The 22650-nt window shown below is 31.0% G+C and overlaps 1 protein-coding gene and 1 long non-coding RNA gene across 9 annotated transcripts in view; one reads left to right on the top strand and one right to left on the bottom strand.

Annotated features, from left to right (window-relative positions):
* LOC121121967 (uncharacterized) overlaps positions 1 to 22650 on the top strand; it is a 177296-nt gene that overhangs the window by 118900 nt on the left and 35746 nt on the right. Inside the window, exons 2-5 of one of the 8 annotated variants that reach the window (XR_005865647.2) lie at positions 778 to 845; positions 3965 to 4003; positions 4075 to 4352; positions 4422 to 4689. Coding sequence is in view for 3 of the 8 variants with exons in the window: in XM_071890415.1 (XP_071746516.1) it covers positions 778 to 845; positions 3965 to 4003 (107 nt within the window). In the remaining 5 variants the exon portion in view is untranslated. Of the gene's footprint in view, positions 1 to 777; positions 846 to 3880; positions 3916 to 3955; positions 4004 to 4059; positions 4353 to 4421; positions 4690 to 22650 lie in introns of those variants that run through there. The other 7 variants (XR_005865644.2, XR_005865645.2, XR_011781402.1 and 4 more) reach the window with 7 other exon arrangements.
* On the bottom strand, positions 4355 to 6066 carry LOC121121991 (uncharacterized). Its single transcript, XR_005865652.2, has 3 exons — positions 5818 to 6066; positions 5372 to 5753; positions 4355 to 5303 (listed from the first exon to the last, which is right to left on the bottom strand). It is a non-coding gene; the product is annotated as an uncharacterized lncRNA (long non-coding RNA).

Genomic DNA, 22650 nt, shown 5'->3' with positions numbered 1-22650 from the left:
AAAATTGATTTTTTTCCAGTTCCGTTTAATTTCCTGCTATAAAATGCGAGGGGAAGAATATCCTTATTAATTTCTTGTTCCAGAACTCCTCCAATAGCCCAATCAGATGCATCAATTCTAATTATAATCTTAGCTCCTGTTACGGGGAAAGTTTGTCTGACCTATTTGGAAAGAAGTTGTTTTACTTCATTGGAGTATTATTCGTCAACTGAGGTCCACGAAAGCCGATCCTATCTCATTTTTTCAAATATAAATCAAAATATTTTTGCACAATTTTAATATTGGTTTGCATTCTTGTGCAACTCTGCTCATTGATGCAAATTTGATTAAATCTTCACGTGGATATTTGTTCGATAGGAATATCAATTTACTGTGTTTATAAGATTCTTCAGGTCCTGTTTTAGCTTGTAATAGTTCAATATATTTATTCATTCGGGATTCCTCCAAAGGAGTATAAAATGTATTATTATCATAAGATGCATCTCCACTTCCGTCGAGCTCCGATTCGTCGAAGTGACCAATTACTTCCTCAGGCAATTCCGATATAAAATGAAAGAGTGTGTTCTTTTGATCATTTGCACCTTTGAGATCAAATTGTGCTTCTAGTTGTATGAATCATTGTTTGGAGTGTTTTGTTCAAAAAGGAATCAACTTAACAGAAACAGCGTTATTTTCTATAATTAGTGATTTTATTTTTATTAGAAACGTTGTTTTTTAACATATTTATTCTTTACTCCACGTTATGATAACAAATATTTTTGTTTTCCAATTAAATAGGTGTGGGTCCTCTACGTCATTGGAGGGTCATGACTCATGGAGAGGAGTTACAGTATCAACTATCATAAGTAATTTTTTAAAACTTCAATTTTTATTTGTCGTTGTAGTCTTTGATGACTTTGCTTATAAAATACACTTACCTCCTCTCTTTATATATTATACGTCAGGGTCACCATTGTGGTACTCAGGCCTTTACAAGACTTAGTACATGAAATTAAAGTCGACACACTTAGTTATCATAGATTTTCCTTTATTAACTACCTCACTCCCTCTGGTCTAAGGTGACTATATATAAAGATGAGGCAACAAGGATTAATGTAACTAGAACAGTCCAGCCATTTTCTTGTTGTCTAACCTTGTTCTAGTAACATTGGCAAGGATCTTCTAAGGCAGTCTGGATGGCGTTAGCGGACTCAGCTGACGTATTGACGTCACAGTTGCGGCAGTTCAGATAATTTTATTGAAGTGCAATAATTTGGATCTACCTATCAAAATGGTGTCATCTCGAGGTTCAAAGCGTGTTTGTGCCATGGCCTGCTTTTCTGATCCACGGGATGCCCAGTATTTTACATTTCCTAAGAAAAATTGGATGCTCCAGCGACTTTGGATCTCAGCCAGCAGGAGAAAAACCCCAATTAATATTAAGAATGCCAAGATTTGTGATATCATTTTACGTCTAATGATTTTGAACAAAATCTCCAGGCTGAGCTTCTTGAATTAAAGGCCAGGAAGAAATTAAAAAGTGATGCAGTTCACTCACTCCATATTCCCTTTGGTTCTCCCAGTTCAGATGAACCCAAATCCTCCAGAGATATTCATAAGGAAACTCACAAAAGGAAAGAGCTCGTGAAACCACTTTTGGAAGTAAGTAAGGTCCAGCAAACCAGTATGGATTCAGAAACAGAGGCTGATATTGTAGGGCTCATGGAAATATGTAGTGGGATTAATGAGTCCCAACAAGAGCTTTTGAACAAGGCATACAGGTCTCAGATTCACATTTACAAATTCGAAAAAAAGAGTCCAGTGTGAGGAAGTAAATGGGCTTTTTTTGGGCAAATAAAAAAATTGCAAAAAGTACTTTTTTTTAAATGGAATTGTATCGGTACAAAACCAAGTGCAAGTTACTAAACTCAGAGTAATTTAAACAAAATTTAATAAGAACCATCCTAGAAGAGAGCCACTCAAAAATCCAAGTAAGAAGAATTATAGATCCCTTAAAGAATTTCAATTGAGGATACTCAAAAGAGGATGTAAAAACATTTCAAAGATTTTCATTGTAACCATGAAGATGCGATTGACGAAAACCCAAACGTATTTGAAAGGCTGCATAATCATCTAATTGAATTATATCCTAAATGGCCAAAAGAAGTCCTTATATCCTTTGTGAAAACAAGGACAAGAATTAGAGTAAATAACCTTAATAAAAAACTGAAATAGAAGAACGCAAGTGATAATCTGGGAACACTTAGATAGATTGGGCAATTTACAAATTAAAATTTATTATTCATGTATGTATGTAAAAAAATATGGATGCTGTAATTTTTACTGATTGCTATTCTTTTATTCACCACTCTTATATTATGTAATAAATGGCAAATTGGATAAAATACATAAAACATATTACTATAAGCTTACATACTGATAGTTCATTATCATTAATATATACTCTATGCAAATTAATGTTAGTCTTTTTAAATAATTATTTCTAAAATTAATATTATTATTATATAAAGTATCAAGCAAGGATATCGTAAGTTTCATGACAATGGAAATATGTATTGGAAAGGATTTACTTGTATAGATATTAATATTAATATAAGTTAAAATCTTTGCTTTTCATACTTTTTGGGATAGTCTTAAGTTTACCATTGTGTAATATAAATGAATTTTAATTATATTTATTTGCATAATTTGTGTTGGGTTAGAATGAATTAAGTCTGGATTTTAAAATTATTACTTTACAGTTATATAAGTCCTATGTCTATCATCAGTGACGTCATTATATTTTCCTTCTTCTTTTCATAATGAAGATTCATTGTTTTAATTTTTTAAATCTTTTAAAATACTGAGGTTAAGTTTATAACAGAAATAAATAAAATTTCTTCTACGAAATAAACCAAAATAATATCTTTTTTCATATGATTAATTAAACTTCAAAGTAAACATTTTTTTAACAATATGAATTAGAGGCTTCATTTAAAGCCGCTAACTTGAATTTTCTTTAAATGGGAGGGCAGGCATTGCTTGGGGTGGTCACAATGTCCAGGACCATGGTTCTGGGTGGATTTTTTATTCTGAAGACATTTCTCACTGAAACTCCTCCTGAGTTTCTTGGATAATGCCTCGAAGGACATGCTGCGAGGGAAAAGCTTCAAAGTTTCTCTCCTTTATTGCTCTGCTTCACTCGTTCCTGTTTGTTTTGTTTAAATTGAGTCGAAACTTTACATAAGGAATCTTGAGTCACCTATCACCTAATTTGAATACAATCAACGAATAAATTTCCTATATTTTAAAATGTCAATTAAGTGTACCACTAAATAAAATCAACCCTTTATTTTGAAATAAATAATATATAAAGAATATAATGTTTATATTTTGATTTTTACTAAAACTCTTCATTTTTGGTATTTTTTAATAATTATTTTTGTCAATCTTCATGTGTTTATCTCAGAAAAGACCGATAATTTCTTGAAGATAAAAAAAAAGTTTCTAGATATAATAAAAAGATAGGAACTCTTTTCTTGTACCTATATTTTCAGACTTTTAAATAAAAATGTATACACCTTTGTTAGTTTACCAAAAAAATATTATTCAATGTGCTACATTTTTTTTTTTACAAAACATAACATTATTAAAAATAAAAGTTGATCTATTGGCACCACAAGCAATCATTTTAGAAAAAAAAGTCAGCATGTGTAGGATACTTTACGTATGTCAAATAATAAATTTAAAATTAGACTAACCTATTTGTCTGTATAGGAAACAATTCTGCAACACACATGTTCATATCTATATTTTAAGTATAAATAGCAAGTACAATTACATCATTTATTATACATTTCTACTATATATTGTCTACAATGAGGATCATTTTACTAATCTTGATATGTTTTTATTGTAGCAGAATTCGTTCTCAAGGTAACTTCATTACTTATCATAATTATAATTTCATTTATTGATTTTTCAGATGCTACTGTTATTCCGGGTTCAACTCCACCACCACTCGGTAACAAAATAAATGTAATATTAATTTTTTGAATATATACGTATTACATTTTACAGTGATCAATATAACAGCTACTATGGGTCCAATAAGTATGTCGGAAATAGTTTATAATACTATAAATTCATATATTTTATATATTATAGTGCCTTCTAATACAACAACTACCAAGCGTCCAATAAGTATGAATAAAAAAATATTTAATACTTTGTTTTGATATATAACATGTATAAGCTCATTTATCTTTGAGCAGTTTGTAGAGATCTGAGTCGCAAATGTCGTTATAAAAAGTTTAAATGTAGATGGAATGCAAATGTTAGAAGAAATTGTCCTAAGACATGCGAACTCTGCGGTAATAGCAGAAAAATTTATTCATATTATTTAAGATACACATATATATACAAGTATGTTGATATTCCAGAATCTAAACCAAAGATATGCTATGACTTTTGGGGAGCATTCACATGTCAGTGGAAAAGGTTTCTATGTTCGACATTTACTGTTAGAAGAAACTGCCGGAGAACTTGTCGCGCTTGCCGATAAACTGTACTAATTATGAATTCAAATATCCCAGTATATGTTATGAATTATTTTTATAAACAAAATTAAGTAATTTGTATACATATTGACAATTAAGGCATAATTTTTATTATGATTGCATTTTGTTAATAAATTTGGTTAAAATAGTATCCTCAAAGTATCAATTTTTTTTTTAATAAGTAGGAATTATGCAAAAAGTATAAGATTTATTAGAAATAAATAAATGAGTTTGTCAATTAAAGTTTTAATAGATAGAGTTCTATTAAATTTTCTGAACTTGGAAGTGATCTAGATATGTAACAAATTATATTTATATTAATGCCTCAGACCAATATTTTCTTTCAGAATAATGAATATGTAGGAGTTCGACTTGTTTAGATGATATTCATTATTCATCATAGTACCTTGTATTCTTTTTACTTTTTTATTTTCGTATAAAGGAATGATCATTTTTACCCAGTTCAGAATAAAGATATTTAAATCTTAACATTGGTGACACTGAAGTGATATCATGCCTCCTAAAAAATCTCATTCTGATTATCAAGACCATGCGGACAATGTCCCTCAGATCGAACAAAAGTAGTAGCCGAAGAAGTCAGCAACTTAGCTCTTGCCATAGCAGAACTACGTCTTCGAAAATTCTCGGCGATGGATCCGGAAAATTGGTTTCGAAGAATTGAGCTGGATTTTTTTTATGAGGAAGATCAGACCAAATATTGTTTAATGGCTTCAGCATTACCTGGTGAAGTTTTTAGGTCTATTCCTAGTAAAAAAGAAGGAATCATGTATGATTGTGCAAAAAAGGCAATTTTAAAAAATATGGTCTCTCACCTTCAGATAGAATTTTAAAAAAATCTGATATGCTGTGCGATTCATCAGGATTTACTCCTGGGGAAGTTATAGACGAAGGAATACATCCATGATTTGCCTCATCATTTACCATGGGAGGCCCTCATCAGAAATGTGCCTAAAGACCAGCAAGGATACTTAAGAGCAGAGTCCCATTCAATTGAAGAGGTGAAGCAAATGTGTGTTGCAGCCAAGGAACTTAGTAATTCCTATATTTCCACTGTTGAAGACCCATCTGCTTCGCCTCCTATCAATCATGTTTTCAGAAACCTCTTCATAACGCGTCCACCTTTACGTCCGGCAACCTCGACGTCGAAAGTTTCTTTAAAACAATGGAAAAAATAACACACGTTCCTTCGAGACACTTTAATAAAGGAACCATTAACAAACATTAAAAAAACCCGAACTTGTTTTTGTTAAAAATAAACCTATAAAATAGTCTCTTTCTCCAACTTTCTTAGGCCAGTTTAAGGTGATTGAGAGGCACGATCGTTACTATTAATTGTACTTTGGATCAAAAACTGACAATGTCTCGATGGATAGATTTCGACCTGCATTTGGAGTTCCAAGTATCCTTCCAGCGTCTCCGACTATAAGATCCACAAGATCTACAACTGGAAAATGATCGATTTGTTTATTTATCAATGTTTTTATGATGCTTTTTTTAGTGTATTACTAACTAGACGACCTTTTTACTCACTCTGTCGTCTAGGGGGAGTAGTTTAGGAGTTCGACTTGTTTAGATGATATTAATTATTTATCATAGTACCTTGTATTCTTTTTTCCTTTTTATTTTTGTATAAAGGAATGATCAGTTTTACCCAGTTAAAAATAAAGATATTTAAATCTTAACAAATACTATGGGAAAAATAAACAAAATAATATAAAATTATGCATTTTACAATCTTCCAAGGGAATTTAGTTTTAGGCCTACCAAATTATAAAATATAATTGCAACCTTCAATAATAATTCAAAATTAATGTAATTTTTTTTATAAATGATATAATTTAAAAAGGAACATGAATCAAAATTTTACCTGCTTTTAATACTGATTTTACAAATATTACCTGCTAATTAAACTACATTACTACATTGTCACAAGGTATTGTAAGTATAATATTTCGAATGACACAGTCTTACTCTAAAGTTGATTTGTATACTATACATAGATTTGTATAAAAATATGAGGTAAAAAATCAATAATTAACATGGTCACACTGTTAATTTATAGAAGGTATGGGAAGAGGGTAGTTATTTTTTATGACGTAACACTAAATTATCTATAAGCAACTATTCTGCTGTATAATTTATGAGAGGACAAGGGGGAAAATAAATCCCACTCCGTATCTAGTAAAAATATGGCAGGAGTTACTTCCATGTCGATCTTCAATTATACTCCAATAAGGACCTTAACAAACTATCAATATTATTTTAGGAGAGAGAACACACATACTTTCAAAAATCTTTGAAAAGTTTCACAGTTTTCAATAATCTTGTCAATTTCAGTGTTCATTCCAGTCCAGAATATTGACTCTCTCGCTCTTCTTTTGGTTTTCGTCTTTCATTGATGCGACAAAGGTAGTTTAGCGAAGATGTCTTTGGCACACTTTGGGGACGTCAATTCGTGTATCTTTCGATACTAAACCGTCCTCAACAGCTAAGTCTTCGATCATGTTCTTAAATGACCTTACGTTATGATTTTCTAGTCTTCCTTTTTCTTTCAGACCACATGCCACGAATTGTACGAGTGCTCCATAGTCTTCATCCGCTTTTGGTATATTTCGTATTTCTTCAATGATTGGATCTACGAAACCAATATTTTGGATTTTATTCTGAATTACAGCTATTCTAATTATGGCTAATCTAACTGTGTCTTTCATTCCACTTTCCAATTCTTCTTCTTCTTTTTCAGGATCATCTACTGGAGCTCGTGACAAAGCATCTGGAATAATATGGTATTTTCCTTTCTTCCATGACACTTTGAACTGGTAATGTTGAAGGCACATTCTAATCTTCTGTACTTTTGCATTTTTGATTTGGGTTAAAGAATAGTTATTGAATATAGTGGAGAGAGAATGATGATAGGTTAATTACTTCCAAGTGTGTTAGTCCACTAATGTAAATATGACATATCTTAATGAGAGAGTATTAATATTGTAAATTTGGTAAGTAGAATATATTGCCTTTCTTTATATACATATATTGACAATACAATGCGCAACACGAGCTAACTAATTGTGTATCAATATTGATCATATAATCTTTTCATTTCTGAAACTATTTATCTGAATTCACCAATGTCATAAAAAAATTAGATCTTAATAGTGCTTTTCGACATAAGTATTGAGGAATTATGTTTGAGTAAATTTTTTATTTATATTTACATCAGTCATTCTAATAATTCTAAATGTTTGTATTGGACAATTGTTGTTTTATTAATATATAACTTCAAATAGTCAAAGAGTATTTTTGTAAAATATGTCACTATGTTATTTTTTAGGTCAGGTTATTTTAATGGTAGTATTTATATTTTGATATTGAATTTTCTGTTTTAAGTCAAATATAACTTTTTTTAAATTGTCCTTTCATTTGTAAAATGAAGTTGCCCCGATTAAGTATAAATAAACATGACAGTGTTACAATGACTCCATCTGACCAAGTAATGAAGTTTATAATACGAAGATAGCTAAATTCGGCTTCTTTTAGTTTTCCATTATAATTTATTTCCTTTACAAGAGACTGTTTGGTGCAATGAGTCCTGCTTTGTCTAGGGCTTAACAGAAATAGTAGGGAACAATGCCCTTGAATTTATCATAGTTTTTTTTGTACAATATTGTAGAATATTCATCCGGGATTAACTTGACAATTTTATAATTCATAATTCCGTTTAAAGCCTTTCTCACACTTTTTATTAAACTTTCTAGAGATCCATTCATGTTGGTAGCGCTAAAACACTTCCACTTCTACTCAAAACCATTGGTGGGTAGTGTTTTATTTTCCATTAACTCACTCCAACAATCTTATATTTCTTACTTATTTTTTTAACACAAATGTAAACGGCAGATCTGGCGCTATTTACTATACACTTTTAACATTTAATACAGGAACGTCTGCAGGGGGTGGGGTGGAGAGGCCCCTCCACCCCAATATCAAAAAAATTTGATTCTTTAAAAAAAAAAAATATATATATATATTTTGAAATATCATTTTTGAAAAAAAATTTCTTTGCAAAAAATTTAATTTTCCAAAAAAAAACTAATTTTGTCCCAAAAAATTTATTTGAAATCTAAAAAACATATAATCCTGAGTTTGTCCTTGTAATATCTAATACACAGTCTTAGTATCTGTATATTTTTTGGGTAAACTAAACAACTAAATGAGAGTCATATTCACTCGTCTCATAACCTGGACTTGTGATTTTATTTTACGATTATTATCATTCAAGAAATTATTAATTAATTACCCATTTATGAATTTCGCTTTTTTCTTCACCACATTCGTAAATCTGAATACTATAGCAATTTTATCTTTGGCAACTCCATATTTTTAACTTTATCTGACACTTGTAAACCTATGTGTTATATTTTCTTCTAAACAAATATCAAAGCAAAATATTTTATAACCTAAATACCTTTATAAATTTTATGGCACTGTTTATTTGAAATTTGGAACACCAGTTTTTTTTTATTTACTTTTATTTGAGCTAATCACATTCAATTAAAATATGACAATATCATAGAAGGGTTGTTTGAAAAGTCCATGCAAAGTTCGATAAATGGCACTACTGGAGCGTATCAAGATATTGTGTAGTTAGTAGCATTTCTTGGAGGAACACTTAGATTAGTCTACTTCTATCTGTTTGCCGTTCGTTTAAATCGAGGAAATGCCGTTGATTTTCAAAACAATGACGAAAAATAATTGCGTTTCTTGATTAAACATTTCTTCATGAAACGCAATACGCCTCAGGAGACTAAAAAGAAACTGGATATACATTATAGGGGATCTGTATCTACATATTATGCCTATATATTTATATAATAGAAGTTATAATATTGCATAGAGGTAGTGTCTTGTAAGTATTTTATTATATACCTATATTTAAAACTTTTGGTTATAATTAAATATTTGCAAACTTGCAATTAAAAAGGGTGCTGAATAAATATTTTTAAAGTTTTGATTTTTTAAATGTTACAGTATTGAAATGACTGGATTCAAAATCAAGTACAAAAGATTAAATTTTACAATTATCTTGTCTTACTTGTAATATTTTAAATAATTTGTCATGAATAAAGTGTATTTATTCACCTAACAAAACTCGAAAGAAAGAAAAAATAGAAAAAAGTGGACTTTGAGAAATAATTTCTCCCATTTTACAGGGTTAAGTCCCCGTACAATACAAATATAATATAACACAGATTTTTGTTCCCCCAAAAACTGCGATAAGCGGGGGCCTCCTGTAAATGGCAAATTCAATATTTTTGTAATTCTTAATTGTTTGTAGTTACACGACCACCGTATTTTATATATGTACAAAGAGAGAGAAATAGCCTTTCATGAGGGTATAGAAATGTTATAAGAAATAAAAGAGATAATTAAAACTTTCTTATAGTACAAGTAAAATGTTTTAAATGATACATAACCATAAACTTTCTTAGGTGAGTCAAATCTTTGAAAAGTTAATTATGTCTTTAATAATAGGTAAGATTTTTAAATAATTACCCAAACAAAAAATACCATTTAGAAATAGTCAATTAGATAACAATGTAACCTTATTTCGGATATATGTTTCTACGTAAATTTTAGATTAGTCTTAATCAAATTGTGTTCCCTTAGACATATATAACAATATTATGAGTAGGGGAGATGGTAGAAATTTCACCTCCAGGTATTTGGTACTGGCTTAATATCTATGATCCTCTTACTTAACAATTTACCACTACATAACAACTACTTTTTACTATCGATTGAACTTATTGAAAGATTGTAGCTGTCATTATTTTTTTCGTAAATTACATTTAAATAGAAGCCGTTAAATGTTATTTCTGTCACTGTAGGAAGTTGCAACAGTTAAACATATCGTTTTTCAATTAAGAATATTATTCTTAAGAACAGTTTTTGAGGAATAAATTACTAAAACATACTCTATTGCCAATATTATATATTAGTGGGATTCATTATATCAGTACTTTAGTAGTATTTATTAAAATGATTTAAAAAAAAGTTATTAGCCTAGTTTTAAGTCTGTTTTCAAACACCTAATTTTTTTTGATTTTTTGAAAATTTTGTGTTTTGGAAAATTACTGACATTTTGAGATATGTTTTTAGTTGAAAAATTATTAATATACCAATATCAATTTTGGTGACCAAACCAGTTCGAATATATTTGTGGAGAGCACCATTATAAATATATGCATGCTGTGTTTCACTGAGAGAGCAAATATTTAGGAGAGAACTGGGCGATTTAGGACGACAGATGAAAACGTATGTACAATTGTTTTTTCGGAAACTATCTACATTAAATATGTTTGATAAAGCTCAAATATGTCAAGAACATAATTTGTATCTAGGTATGTGATAGCTATCCTTTGGGATATACGTCTGATGACTATATAGTAATATAGAAGAGTAAACAATACAAACACAATTGTAACACTTGTAGCTGGTTTATAAAATTTACACTTGTTTTAAATTCCATCTGATTTAAATAAAGTCAGATATTTTATATTACATACTATACCTAAAAACGCGTCCCAAGTGAAGAAGAAAATTTGCGAGATATACGGGGCCGATTGTTTTTTCTTTTTTCACTCAATTCTTCCATCTACTATAAACAAATCGACCGTTTGAAGCTCGTGATCGAATAAAAGTGGCCAGCCTTGATGAATAGGAAATAACAAAAAAAATCAAGAAAACACAAGACCACACACATCTTTGAAGACGTACCAAAAGCTCCGGGAGCTTGGATGGGAAGTTCTTATGCATTCACCCTACAATATGTACCTGGTATGAAGTGACTGTGTCTGAGCTCTCTTAATCATTAATGTAGTAGGCCTTAGGGCAATGATGGCTTTCAGGTGGCGGCAAAAGCCCTTGTACCTGATGCGGATATAGTTTCTGTCATGGCGTCTCAGAACTTGCTGACAGTGGCAATGAGGGCCTTTGTATTTAGAGGACGGACAATACAGGCTTTTCTCTCGACATAAACCCAAAATTGAAGTCAAGGGGATCAAATTAGGGTTGTGAGGGAAGGTAAAAGTGTCAAAACAGAGTTCCAAAGAACTCAAATGACTCAATCAGAAGTCTTGTAATAGAGCTGATGGATTTCTTTGATTGATGGTGTCAAAAGTGGCCTCTCCACCCTCACAAGGCTCTTTCCAGCCACTTTTTTGATAGCCCTCTTAATAGTCTGGTGTGAAAATCGGGGATACCTGGCATGGACCCTCATAGACTTGAGGGGATTGGCCTGGGTTTTTTTTCTTCAATGCTACGGAACCAATTTGGCCTTTTTGACAGAACCCTTCTTCCTTTTCGGCGTTTTGGACTTGTTAATAGTATAGACGGTGGTTTAACTGCTTAGAGTGTGCGAATGGAATTTTGTCAATTACGTTCAATTGTCATTTTCTCGACTTGTATGTAAACTAATGCTTGTTTTGTTTTGTAACTCATTGTTTATGCTTTAATGTATCAAAATATGAATTAATTTCAATCACTCAACTTTCATTATTATAATTATTTTAAATTTTCTGTGAAATGACACAATCACCATTTGAGGTTTTTTCCAAAACAAAATTGTGGCCACTCTTTGGATATTACGGGGCCACAAGGACATAAAAGTTCGGTTTTCTCTTCATTCACAAAAAGACCAGATCGGAAAAACTTTTAAGTATGCATATAAATATTTCAATTGATTTTAGTGTTTTGATTGGTGTTTCCTGAAAATACCATAGTTAGATCGTTTGCGTAGCACAGATATTTTAAAGTTCTATCAGATAGTTGAAATCATTTTATCGAGGCTTCTGAGTGAACATCACGAATAAGTTTGTCTAAGCATACTATGAAAATTGTTGCAGACAGTGTATCCCCCTAGCGGACGCCTCTTTTATTCCCAAAGTAACTGCACTGGTTTCCATACCTTATTGCTATTCTATTTATCGCTAAGGTTACACCGACCATTCGAATGATATAGTCTCCGAAATCCTTTCTGTACAGCTTTTTGATAATATATTCGTGTGATAAAGTATCGATTGCCTAGGCGAAATTTTCAGCCATTAAAGTCACCTCTTGGTCACTTTCTATACACATTTGTAGAGTGCAAGGAATGTAGTCCATTAGCGTATGTTTTAAGAATCTATAATGAGATTCATGTAAAAATTTATCCAAGACGTTGTTTATGGGATTTAAAATAATGTATGTAAAAATCTTATAAAGACAGTTTTGCACAGTAAGAGGCCTTAAAATTTTTTCAATTTTGCATCTTTATTCTTTTTAGGAATCAGTATGATATTTCCATCAGACGCATATTCAGGACAATATCCAACACTCATTATCTTTTCGTAGAATTGTAATAAAGTATATATTTTTTGTAAAATTCAAAACCAAAACTAGTGCATCCAGGAATTTTATTAGATTTAGCGTTTTCTCTCACAACAGTTAAGATTTATTGTATCGTTAAATGTTTCTCGATGAAATTATTATCATCCGGAGGAATTATGAATTTAAAGTCCACATTTCATCTGAGTTCTTTGTAGAAGTATGCAGATCGATGGGTACATCTAGAACATTTTTTAAGTGCTGTACAATCGAAGCATTGATACAGCTCGAAGAAGACGGTTTTTATTTATTTACTTATTTCTGTAGGATCTTCAGATATTTTTCCACTTGCTAGCATGATCCTTGCTTTTGTTCCTTTTTTTCTCCATCATACCACATTATAATCTTGATTTAGATCAGTTTTCGATGCTCATTTTTAATCTGGTTCTAAATGCTAGGTCAGAATCCGGAAGATTTGATCCAGTTTTAATTTATTTTCACGATCCAAAATGTCCTCTTTATTTATATTTTCAATGATACCAATTTTCCTATTCCTATTGGTGGCTTATCGGGCTCCAGCATGTATGTATAGAGCTTTGATCTTTGATAGCATCTTTTGTACTTCATAGAAGATTTCACATCCTGTTTTGACATTGTATCTCGTGGTTTCAATTATTTCCACGATCTCATAATTGACTTTGGGTATATCTAATAGCGATGAATTGAATTTCCAAGCTTTTTATCACTATAATTTGGGAAATGTATCAAATTAATTTTAATGTACAGTCCCTTATGATCGGATATTTTGGTATCGATTACTTTATATGACATGACTGATTGCTTTTGAATACCAATGAATAGAAATAGGTCAATTCTTGAGGACGCGGGGTTGGATGATTTTTCAGAAGAAAAGTAGGTATGTCTATAATCTTTTACGGCTTCAGCTGTGTCATAGAGATCATATGATTGAATGATGTAGCGAAGTATTTTATTTGCGCGGGCATTCGTCTTTCCGTTAGGATTTGTAGAGTCCCTGTTAATGTCCAATTTTATATTAAAATCCTCACTCATAATTGTTGGCCTGTGAGCCAAAATTGTTAAAAGCTTTTACTATAAAAATCAGGGGTGTCCCAATTTGGGCCATAAATTCCCAGAATATCGAAAGTAATTCCCGAAAAGTTGTAGGATATCTCTATAAGGTTCCCATCCGATTCTTGAAATTGAGTTGTTGGCTTGAAATTCTTGTTGATCAGCAGTGTGACTCCACGTTTCGGATTTGAAAGTTGCTTGTCGAAGGCACTGAAAGTTAGATAAAAGTCCAGAACACAAAAATAGTTTTCTAAACAACACCTAGTATTGGACCGTAAGCCGGGTAAGCAAGATGTCGTAAAAAGTTTAAATATAGCGTACTTTTTCTCCAATTTTATCAGTGATTGAGGGTTAAAAACGTTATCATACCTATTTTTTTATTGTATTAGACAATCAATTGCTATCGACTTTGTTATTTCTATGAAGACTAGACACCCTATGAGAGCCTTCAGGATGTTCTAGTTCACATACAGGGCTGTTCTTCTTTTGTAGTTTTGAAGACGAACTGATGGGAGACGATTGTGAAATTGACAATGTCCTCTTTGGATTGGATCCATATCTAGACCTAATGATCTTTAATGATAGTTTGAGACTTACTTGACAAATATTTTCTGTACTTGTCGGAATTGGAAACCTAGATTTTCCTTTAAATTATAAATCGAATCTTTTTTCTTTTTTTTAACTGTCGTTTTTATTTTTTGTAACTGTTCACCACGGACTTATTACAGTCTCATAAGAATCTATCATTCCTAGAACAAAACTCAACACTATTATCGACTAGATGTGAGCTCGGCTTATGCCTGGCCCCAAAAGTCTGCTTTCTGAACCTCATTTTGCCCAGCCCGAAGAGCTCATGGGCTGAACCTTCCAGCCTCACATTTATTTCTAATGTAAAATACTTCCTTTACAACTAATCGATGACTTCATCTCCGATTTAACACCGTATGAAAAATAGGCTGAATTTGACGCTACTGATAATTTGTAAGTGTCACACATACAAATATCTTTTTTTAAATCGCATTTTTATGATTGATTTCGTATGGACATACATTAAACATTTTAAAATGCAGAAGGTTGAACAAATAAGCCTTTTTGTAAGATTGCAAAGTTATATAACTTTATGAAAATGTAAAGCTTCAAATTTAATGGCTTTTTGTTAAATTGATTGGGATTTGATTTTGTGAGTTTTGGCTTAATCAATTCGTTATTACATTCTGATTTTCAAATAAATTTAGGCCTCATGAGTATAAATTGAGTTACATCTATTGTATAGATCCTCATATTTCGGCACGCTAGACGACCAGAAACCCGATATCTCGTAGCCCGACATAGACTGAAGCCCAATACTTTCTAGCTTGATCTACCTCTATTACTTCCCCCTTTGTAACAAGTTACAATATCTCCAATACTATTTGAGTTTTGAATTTTGATAACATTATATGAACAAAAGAACCAATAGTTAAATTGTTCCAAGATATAACAAAATCAATTGAAACTTACACCATTTTTACAAAGAAATTGTTTCTACTAAAGGTGCTTTTATCCACATATTTTCAACTTCTCATATATATTTTGTGATTAAAACTTTTTTAATATTTGAAAAACAAACTGTTGAAACTATTTCCAGTCTCCCCTACATACTTTTGTAAATAGTTAATTACTAATGACACTCATATCATATATTGATTGGTTGTTACCTATCCTCAAATTGATTTTTTTCCTTCCTTCACAATTATTGATGATTTAATCAAATACTCATGTTAAGGAAGAGAAGAGAGAGAGAACAGAATTGTTGCTAAGGGCATATATTTTAAAACAAAAAAACAAATAATGAATCTATACTTCAGTCAGGCCCTTTTGGAGAAGGAAAAGATAAAATATCACGCATAGTATATGAAGACATATGTCTTATTTTAGAATATTTAATAACATCTTTTGATTTTATTACATATGAAACATTTAAAAGGAGGAGGAAATATTTAAATTTTTTTAAAAGTTAAAAATCATTTTGAATATCATAAATATTTATGCCTTAATATTAGCGTGTTTATTTTTCATTTAAAAAAAAAAAAAACTTAGACTCCATGTCAAATATGTGAAAAAATAGTTTGGCAATAAGTGGGTTGTTTGAAAAGTCAGTGCATAATCCGAGAGTTGGGACCACGGAAACGTGTGAAGGTTAAGTTTAGGTATTAACATCTCACGGAAGAGCACACACAAACTTTCAGCCAGATCGGTCTATTTCTTTCTGTTTGGTATTCGTTTGAATCGAGGAAACAGAGGGATTTATAAAAAAAGGACGAAAAATAACCTCGATATGCGTCAGTAGTGCCATCTCTCGGACTTGGCATGGACTTTTCAAACGACCCTCGTACATGATTATAAAATCAGAAACTATAGGAAGTGACTGCAAATTAATACAAAATCTTTAATTCACAAAGAATCGATAATCTATAAATAAACATCACTTGTACCTTTAAAAGTAGGTCATAACATCTATAATTGACCTTTTTTTCTAAAAATGTTATGTCTTCAATAATTATTTTTACATATTAGGAATATTTTATGTATGTTCTGTTTATTGAAATATGATTTTTAACAGGAATTAAGATCGTACTTTTCTGCAATTAGGTGTTTGTACCTGTAAAAACAAAAATAACAACCGTTGTAATGAGCAAAAAAATATTTATTTTATGTACACACATATTTTTATAGACTTATTGTACATTTAGATATTTATTTTATACACGATTAGATCATTTTGAATAATTTTAAGTCAAATTTGAATGATTGCTTTAAATATACTTGAAAAATATACATTACTAGCAAATAGTTTACTTGGGGTTACTCGGGATAAGGAGAAGGTGGGAAATCGCATGGACAATGGTCAATATTATTCCTTCTTATTGTTTAAACCCCTTTGGTGTGTGTGAGGATTATAAAATATGCATGGTTAATAGAAATACAAGGTTATACCATCATGTAATCGGGCAAGACAGGCAGATTTTGACAAAACACGCAACCAGTCATAGTCTATGACATCACTATTGCTGGAATTTTTAATTTAATGTATCGTACCGAGTGCTGAAGAAGAAAAAAAGATTTTGACAAAACACACAACCACTCATCTACTATGACGTCAATATTAAAAGAGTGGCGGAAGTCTAAATCAGTCGTACACGCATTATGGTATAACCTTGTATCTATATTAACCTTAGAAATATGTATAATTAATTAATATATAGTTTTATAAACTTCTAATAACATACGTACATATATGCTTAAAAAAATTGTCCAGATGAGAAGTCCATTTTTTTTTCTTTTTTTAAATTGTCAAATTGAAATTTGCAAAAACTTTTTTCACTAATTTTCAAAAAAGGTGAAAAAAGTAATTTCTTTCCATTGTAAAGAGAAACATTTTTTTCGTACTTGAAAGACAAAAAAAGTTATGGTGAATATGTCTTTGAGAAAATAAAATGGTTTATTTTTACAAATGTTGCAAAAGTTGTTTAATAAAATGTTACAAAAATTGAAACTACATTTTTGTAGTGTTAGAAATTAAAATGTATTTCCAAAATGCATCGTATGGGGGCAATCATTCTTCAAAATGTGAAAAAAATATATACAGAAAATATCAGATATTTCTGTTAAACATCACTTTTCATGTGTCAAATAAATTTATATACAAATGAATTTTCAGGCAAATTTCCACAAAATGTATTTTAATATTTCATTTCAAATACATTTTGTGCACCTGAAAAAAAGGGAAAGTGCAATTATCTCCTAGTTTTTATTTTGCGCATAACTTTTTTGATTTTGAATAAATTTAGAAAACGTTGCTATTCATAAAGTTGTTTTTTGAGACGTCAGTTATTTTTTGATAAATTATATAATCCCCAATCTAGTCTTCTTGATCTCCAAAAAAATAATTTTCGTGTATTGAATACAGAATACACCCCTACCCCCAACTTAGCCTGATCAGATTCATACAGGCAACCATACAAAGCTTCAGCTTCCTAGGTCCAACGGTGAGGACACACCCACAAACTGTAATATATACATAGAGATTATTAATATCAAAGTAAACTGTATTGAGAATATTGATATAAATTTTTCCTAACATTTTTCCTAAATTATGTAATTTATTTTATGGAATTAGTTTTTATGGTGAATTAATGGATAAAAATGTACCTGGTGTAGTCTTAAATATAGCAGGCATGAAAAAGTTGGGGTTTATACATTTTATGTTAAACATTATTGTCTTTTTTTAAAAGAGAACTAGGTGCAAGAGAGTGAAAGTGTCAAACATATGATTTTCAAGGTAGGATTCAGTTCCGGAATAAATTTTGCAATTTAAAAATCTATTTTGACAAACCTTTATGTTATTTTTGAAAACAAAATCGCAAATCATTTTGTTAGTTTTCAGTTATTCGCTTTTTGTCCTTTCTATACAGAAATTTTAAAAATACTTTGAAATTTTCCTCAGGATCAAGGGAGGACGTGTAGCTAGGAAGACACTGGGGGAACTTGTTTGAGTCCCTACTCATAACAGGAAGTCCTGCGCTGGATTGCGTTTTGTAAAAAATGTGAATATACTGGGTGGCCCATTGAAATCTGATACTTAATTATGCAATTATTAATTAAGGTTGAGTGATTAAAATTAACTCATATGCAAACGTGAACTCTTTAGCTTACGTACAAGTCCTATTAATGACATTTGAAAGTGATTGACGTATTTCCATTCGCGTAATCTAATCAGTTGTGCGTCTTCAGGACCATCATCTACGCCCTCAACAAGTCCGAAACGTAGGAGAGAAAGAAAGGCTCTTTCAAAAAGACTGAATGGGACTTAAACGAATTAAAGAAAATAGCACAGGCAAATCCCCTCAAGTCCATGAGGGCCCATGCAAGAGATCTTGGGGTTTCACACCAGTTTTTCAAGAGAACAATAAAAAAAGTGGGTGGAAAGAGCCTTATGAGGGTGGATAGGCCATCTTTGATACCAGCAATGAAAGAAACCCATCTCCTCTGTTTCAAGACTTTTTTTTCAATTAGTCTAATGAGTTATTTTGAAATCTTTTATGACTCTTTTGGACCTCCTGTACTCTATTGCCCTGATACAAATCACCTCGACTACACAATTTGGGTACAGGTCGCGTGGAAGTTCATCTAAATACCGAGGCCTTCAAAGCCACTGTCAGCCAGCACTGGGACAAAATGATAGATGACTACATCTGCAATGGGTTCCAGGCCTTCTACCGCTGCCTGAAAGCCATCATTGCCGCTAAGGATGGCTATATTAATGATTAAGAGAGCAAAGTTTGAAGAAAAAAAAAAGATAATAATAAAGGACACTCACTTTTTTTAAATTTTTTGGACAGCCAGTTGGTTCTGCATACCAAACTTCAAAGATAATTATAAATTATTTTGGTCTACTTCATTACATCCCGACTTAAAGAGATTTGTCTACTTTCATCTAGAGATCCTATCCCAAATTTGACAAAACTTTTGTCTTATCAAGTTCTTTTATACTACACCGAGTCTACTGAGAGATGCCGGCGTTTCAGAAGTAAACTACTGTCTTCATATTGATAGCTCATATGCTAGGTAAATTAGAATTTATGAACAAGAATGAAAGTGTCAGTAATAATAAAAAAAATATTTAAAAACAAGATTCAAACTTTTGCGTGATGGACTCCATTGAGATATGGCAGAGCAGAACTACTTAGACTTCGATAAACAAGCTTATCGGGTCATTTTTGTAGTTTACCTTAAACTTTTTTAACTGTATAGTGTATAATGTCCTTTGATTCTTCATAACTGGTATATATTTTAATGCAGCTCAAAGATTTCTTTAAAACATGTTTTTAAGAATTTATTAGATGAGACAGACGTAAAGCTTTCTCAGACATGATTCCGTTACTTTATCCTTTTGATTTTTAATGGGCTTAATGGTAGGTAAAACTCTTTTTTTCCTCAAGGTATAACTTCTTTTATGTCCCTCCTTCTTCTTCACGGTCAATCACAAACGAATACATTGAATTGCTGTTTGAAAAGTGTTTTTTTTTTACTTCATGATACAAAAGTTAAGAAATTGATGAAGCAGTATTATATCAAATCCTTTATATCGTTAAATACAATCCTAAACTTGAGGACAATGTCCAATGACAAACTTAATAAATAAAACAAAAAAATATATAATCTCAATAACTACATCATATTAAAAAAAAAAACTCACATTTTTGCAAAATATTCACTTGTATGAACTAGTTATTTTATATTCATGTTATATTTTAAAATAAGTATACACTTCTTATAAGGATTGAAGTATGTTGTATCATCCATCAATGATTAAAAGTAAGAATTTAAATGACATTATTAACCAAATTATTTTCGATGATAAATGTACAAAAACTTTCTAAAGGTGTTCATTGATGAGTTGTGTAATTTTTTTGTTAAAAAAAGCTAATCAGTTGAGTACTAAAACAGTAGCAATAATTATAAGTATATGAATGTTTATGAAGGAAATATTTATTTTATGGTATAATTTATCATTCCAATTATAGTGATTGCAATGTACATATTCTGTATTAAGTAGTTAATATCTCAATCCATCAAATATATTAGTGAAGAAACACTTTTTCTCATATATAACTGCTCATTTGTTACTTGCCAACAAAAAAGGACGGTTATCCTAATCGGAGACATTGGAGTGATATTTTAAAAGTATATTTACCTACGTATTATAAAAAATAACAGGTTTCTCTCAACCAAGAGTTTTTTTATAGTTTAAATGTAAGGATAAGACATATTATTCAAAATGGAGGAATGACAAGGTGTTTCTATTCTTTTTTTTTTTCCCTTCTTCTACCAGTTGTTCTACTTCTCTACTCCCCCTCCCTCCCCCCCGCCTATAGTATTGTTTTATCACAAGGATATTGAACTCCTACCTTAAAGGTAAAAAAAAGCTTTAAACACTGTATTTTCCTTTGTATGTACTTTATATATATATATATAAATAATTCGTTAATCAACGGTGGAGTTGATAATATAATAATATCCTTTGCAAATACTTTTTATAATATATATTGAGGTTAAGTGGTGTTATAATGTTATTTTCTACTATTTTTCAATATATACTAGTAGGTACCTACTTATGTATGTACGCTGGAATATATAAGTACCACACTAACATAAGAATATCAACCTATATAAATAAGAACGAATGTGACTTTCATATGTACTTATAATCACTTAGGCTATGGACAAATCATATACAACCTGATTTAACAATATACATATATAGAGCAGAAAACTACAGAATATACGTTACATCATTGGAATTCTTGTTACTTGTGGTAGACTTCTTTTGGTAAAATATATTTAAGATTATGTGTAGTAGTATTGGATTCGAATGTTACTCGAAATATTAAAAATTTCAATTTTTTTTAAAGCAGTCTATTATCTGAAAATTACTAAAATAATTGCCTGAAATATATCGTGGAAAATTCGACTTTGATTGAACTCCAACTACTTGAAAAAGGATTAAGCAAAATTATGGTTATGAGAAGTGTTTTCTTGGTCTATATATAGAACTGAACTGTCCGGTTCAGTCCTACGTATCAGACATAAGACTTATACTGTTCGGTCTTGTATGACATCACTCAGCATTATATCTTCTTTTTTTAATCAGTTCTAGGCATTACAGTCCGAAGGACCGGTACTCTAACTGGATTGAGAAAAATAAAAAAGGACAGACGAAACACTAATTATCACTCAAAAAGGAAGTCACTTCAGTCATTCCTTTCTTATTTAAAGCATAATTGATGGAAGAACCAATTTGTAGGTTGTGGAAAGAACAATTTCGTTTTTTTTTTGCTTTATTTCAATGCTTTATAAGAAGTATTACAATAATCCGATTTAAGCCAAGTATACCCTGTTCTGTTCGATAAATTTGTTGACAACAAGAATCCAAATTCATAATAACCTTTTTTGTAGAAGCCTTGTCCCTATTGACAAAAAAATCGGACACCTAATTTTCACATGCCTCTTTTGAAGCCAAATGTGTATCCCAAAGAGTGTTGGTCAGGAACAGATAGTTGTCATTTGGTACGAGGTCTGTACCATAGGGAGGATGCATAAAAACTTCCCATTTGAGCTCCTACATCTTTTGGTGCGTCATCATAGAGGTGTGCAGCCTGGTGTTGTCTTGATGATGTTTTTGTTGTCTTATATTCACTAATGCTGGCCTTTTCTGTCCGATCTCTAGCTTCAAACGGTCAAGTTTTTAACAGTCTAAGGCTGAATAGAGCTTTTGGCCATATAGGAGCAGCTTATAGTATATTATTTCCTGTCAATCCCAACAAACACCACCTAAATCATTCACCTCCACTATACCAGAACCAAATTACTCGATCTACTGCTGTGCAACACGAATTGCAAATTTTCTTGGTCGCTATTGACGTGTTTTTCCCTTTTAGCTAGTAAAAATATAAAATATGGGGAATTTTTTCCTTGGAGACTTCTATACTTAGCGCACAATTATTCACAACTGAACTAGCCAAGACAAATTCTTTCCCCAAAAGCGGTTGTAGTAAATACTCACATCTTTACGACACTATATCGTATACTCCGATGTGAC

The sequence above is a fragment of the Lepeophtheirus salmonis genome, chromosome 1, assembly GCF_016086655.4.
Source record: "Lepeophtheirus salmonis chromosome 1, UVic_Lsal_1.4, whole genome shotgun sequence".
In the NCBI taxonomy this organism is placed as follows: domain Eukaryota; kingdom Metazoa; phylum Arthropoda; class Copepoda; order Siphonostomatoida; family Caligidae; genus Lepeophtheirus; species Lepeophtheirus salmonis.
This window is presented reverse-complemented; position numbering and strand designations above follow the sequence as displayed.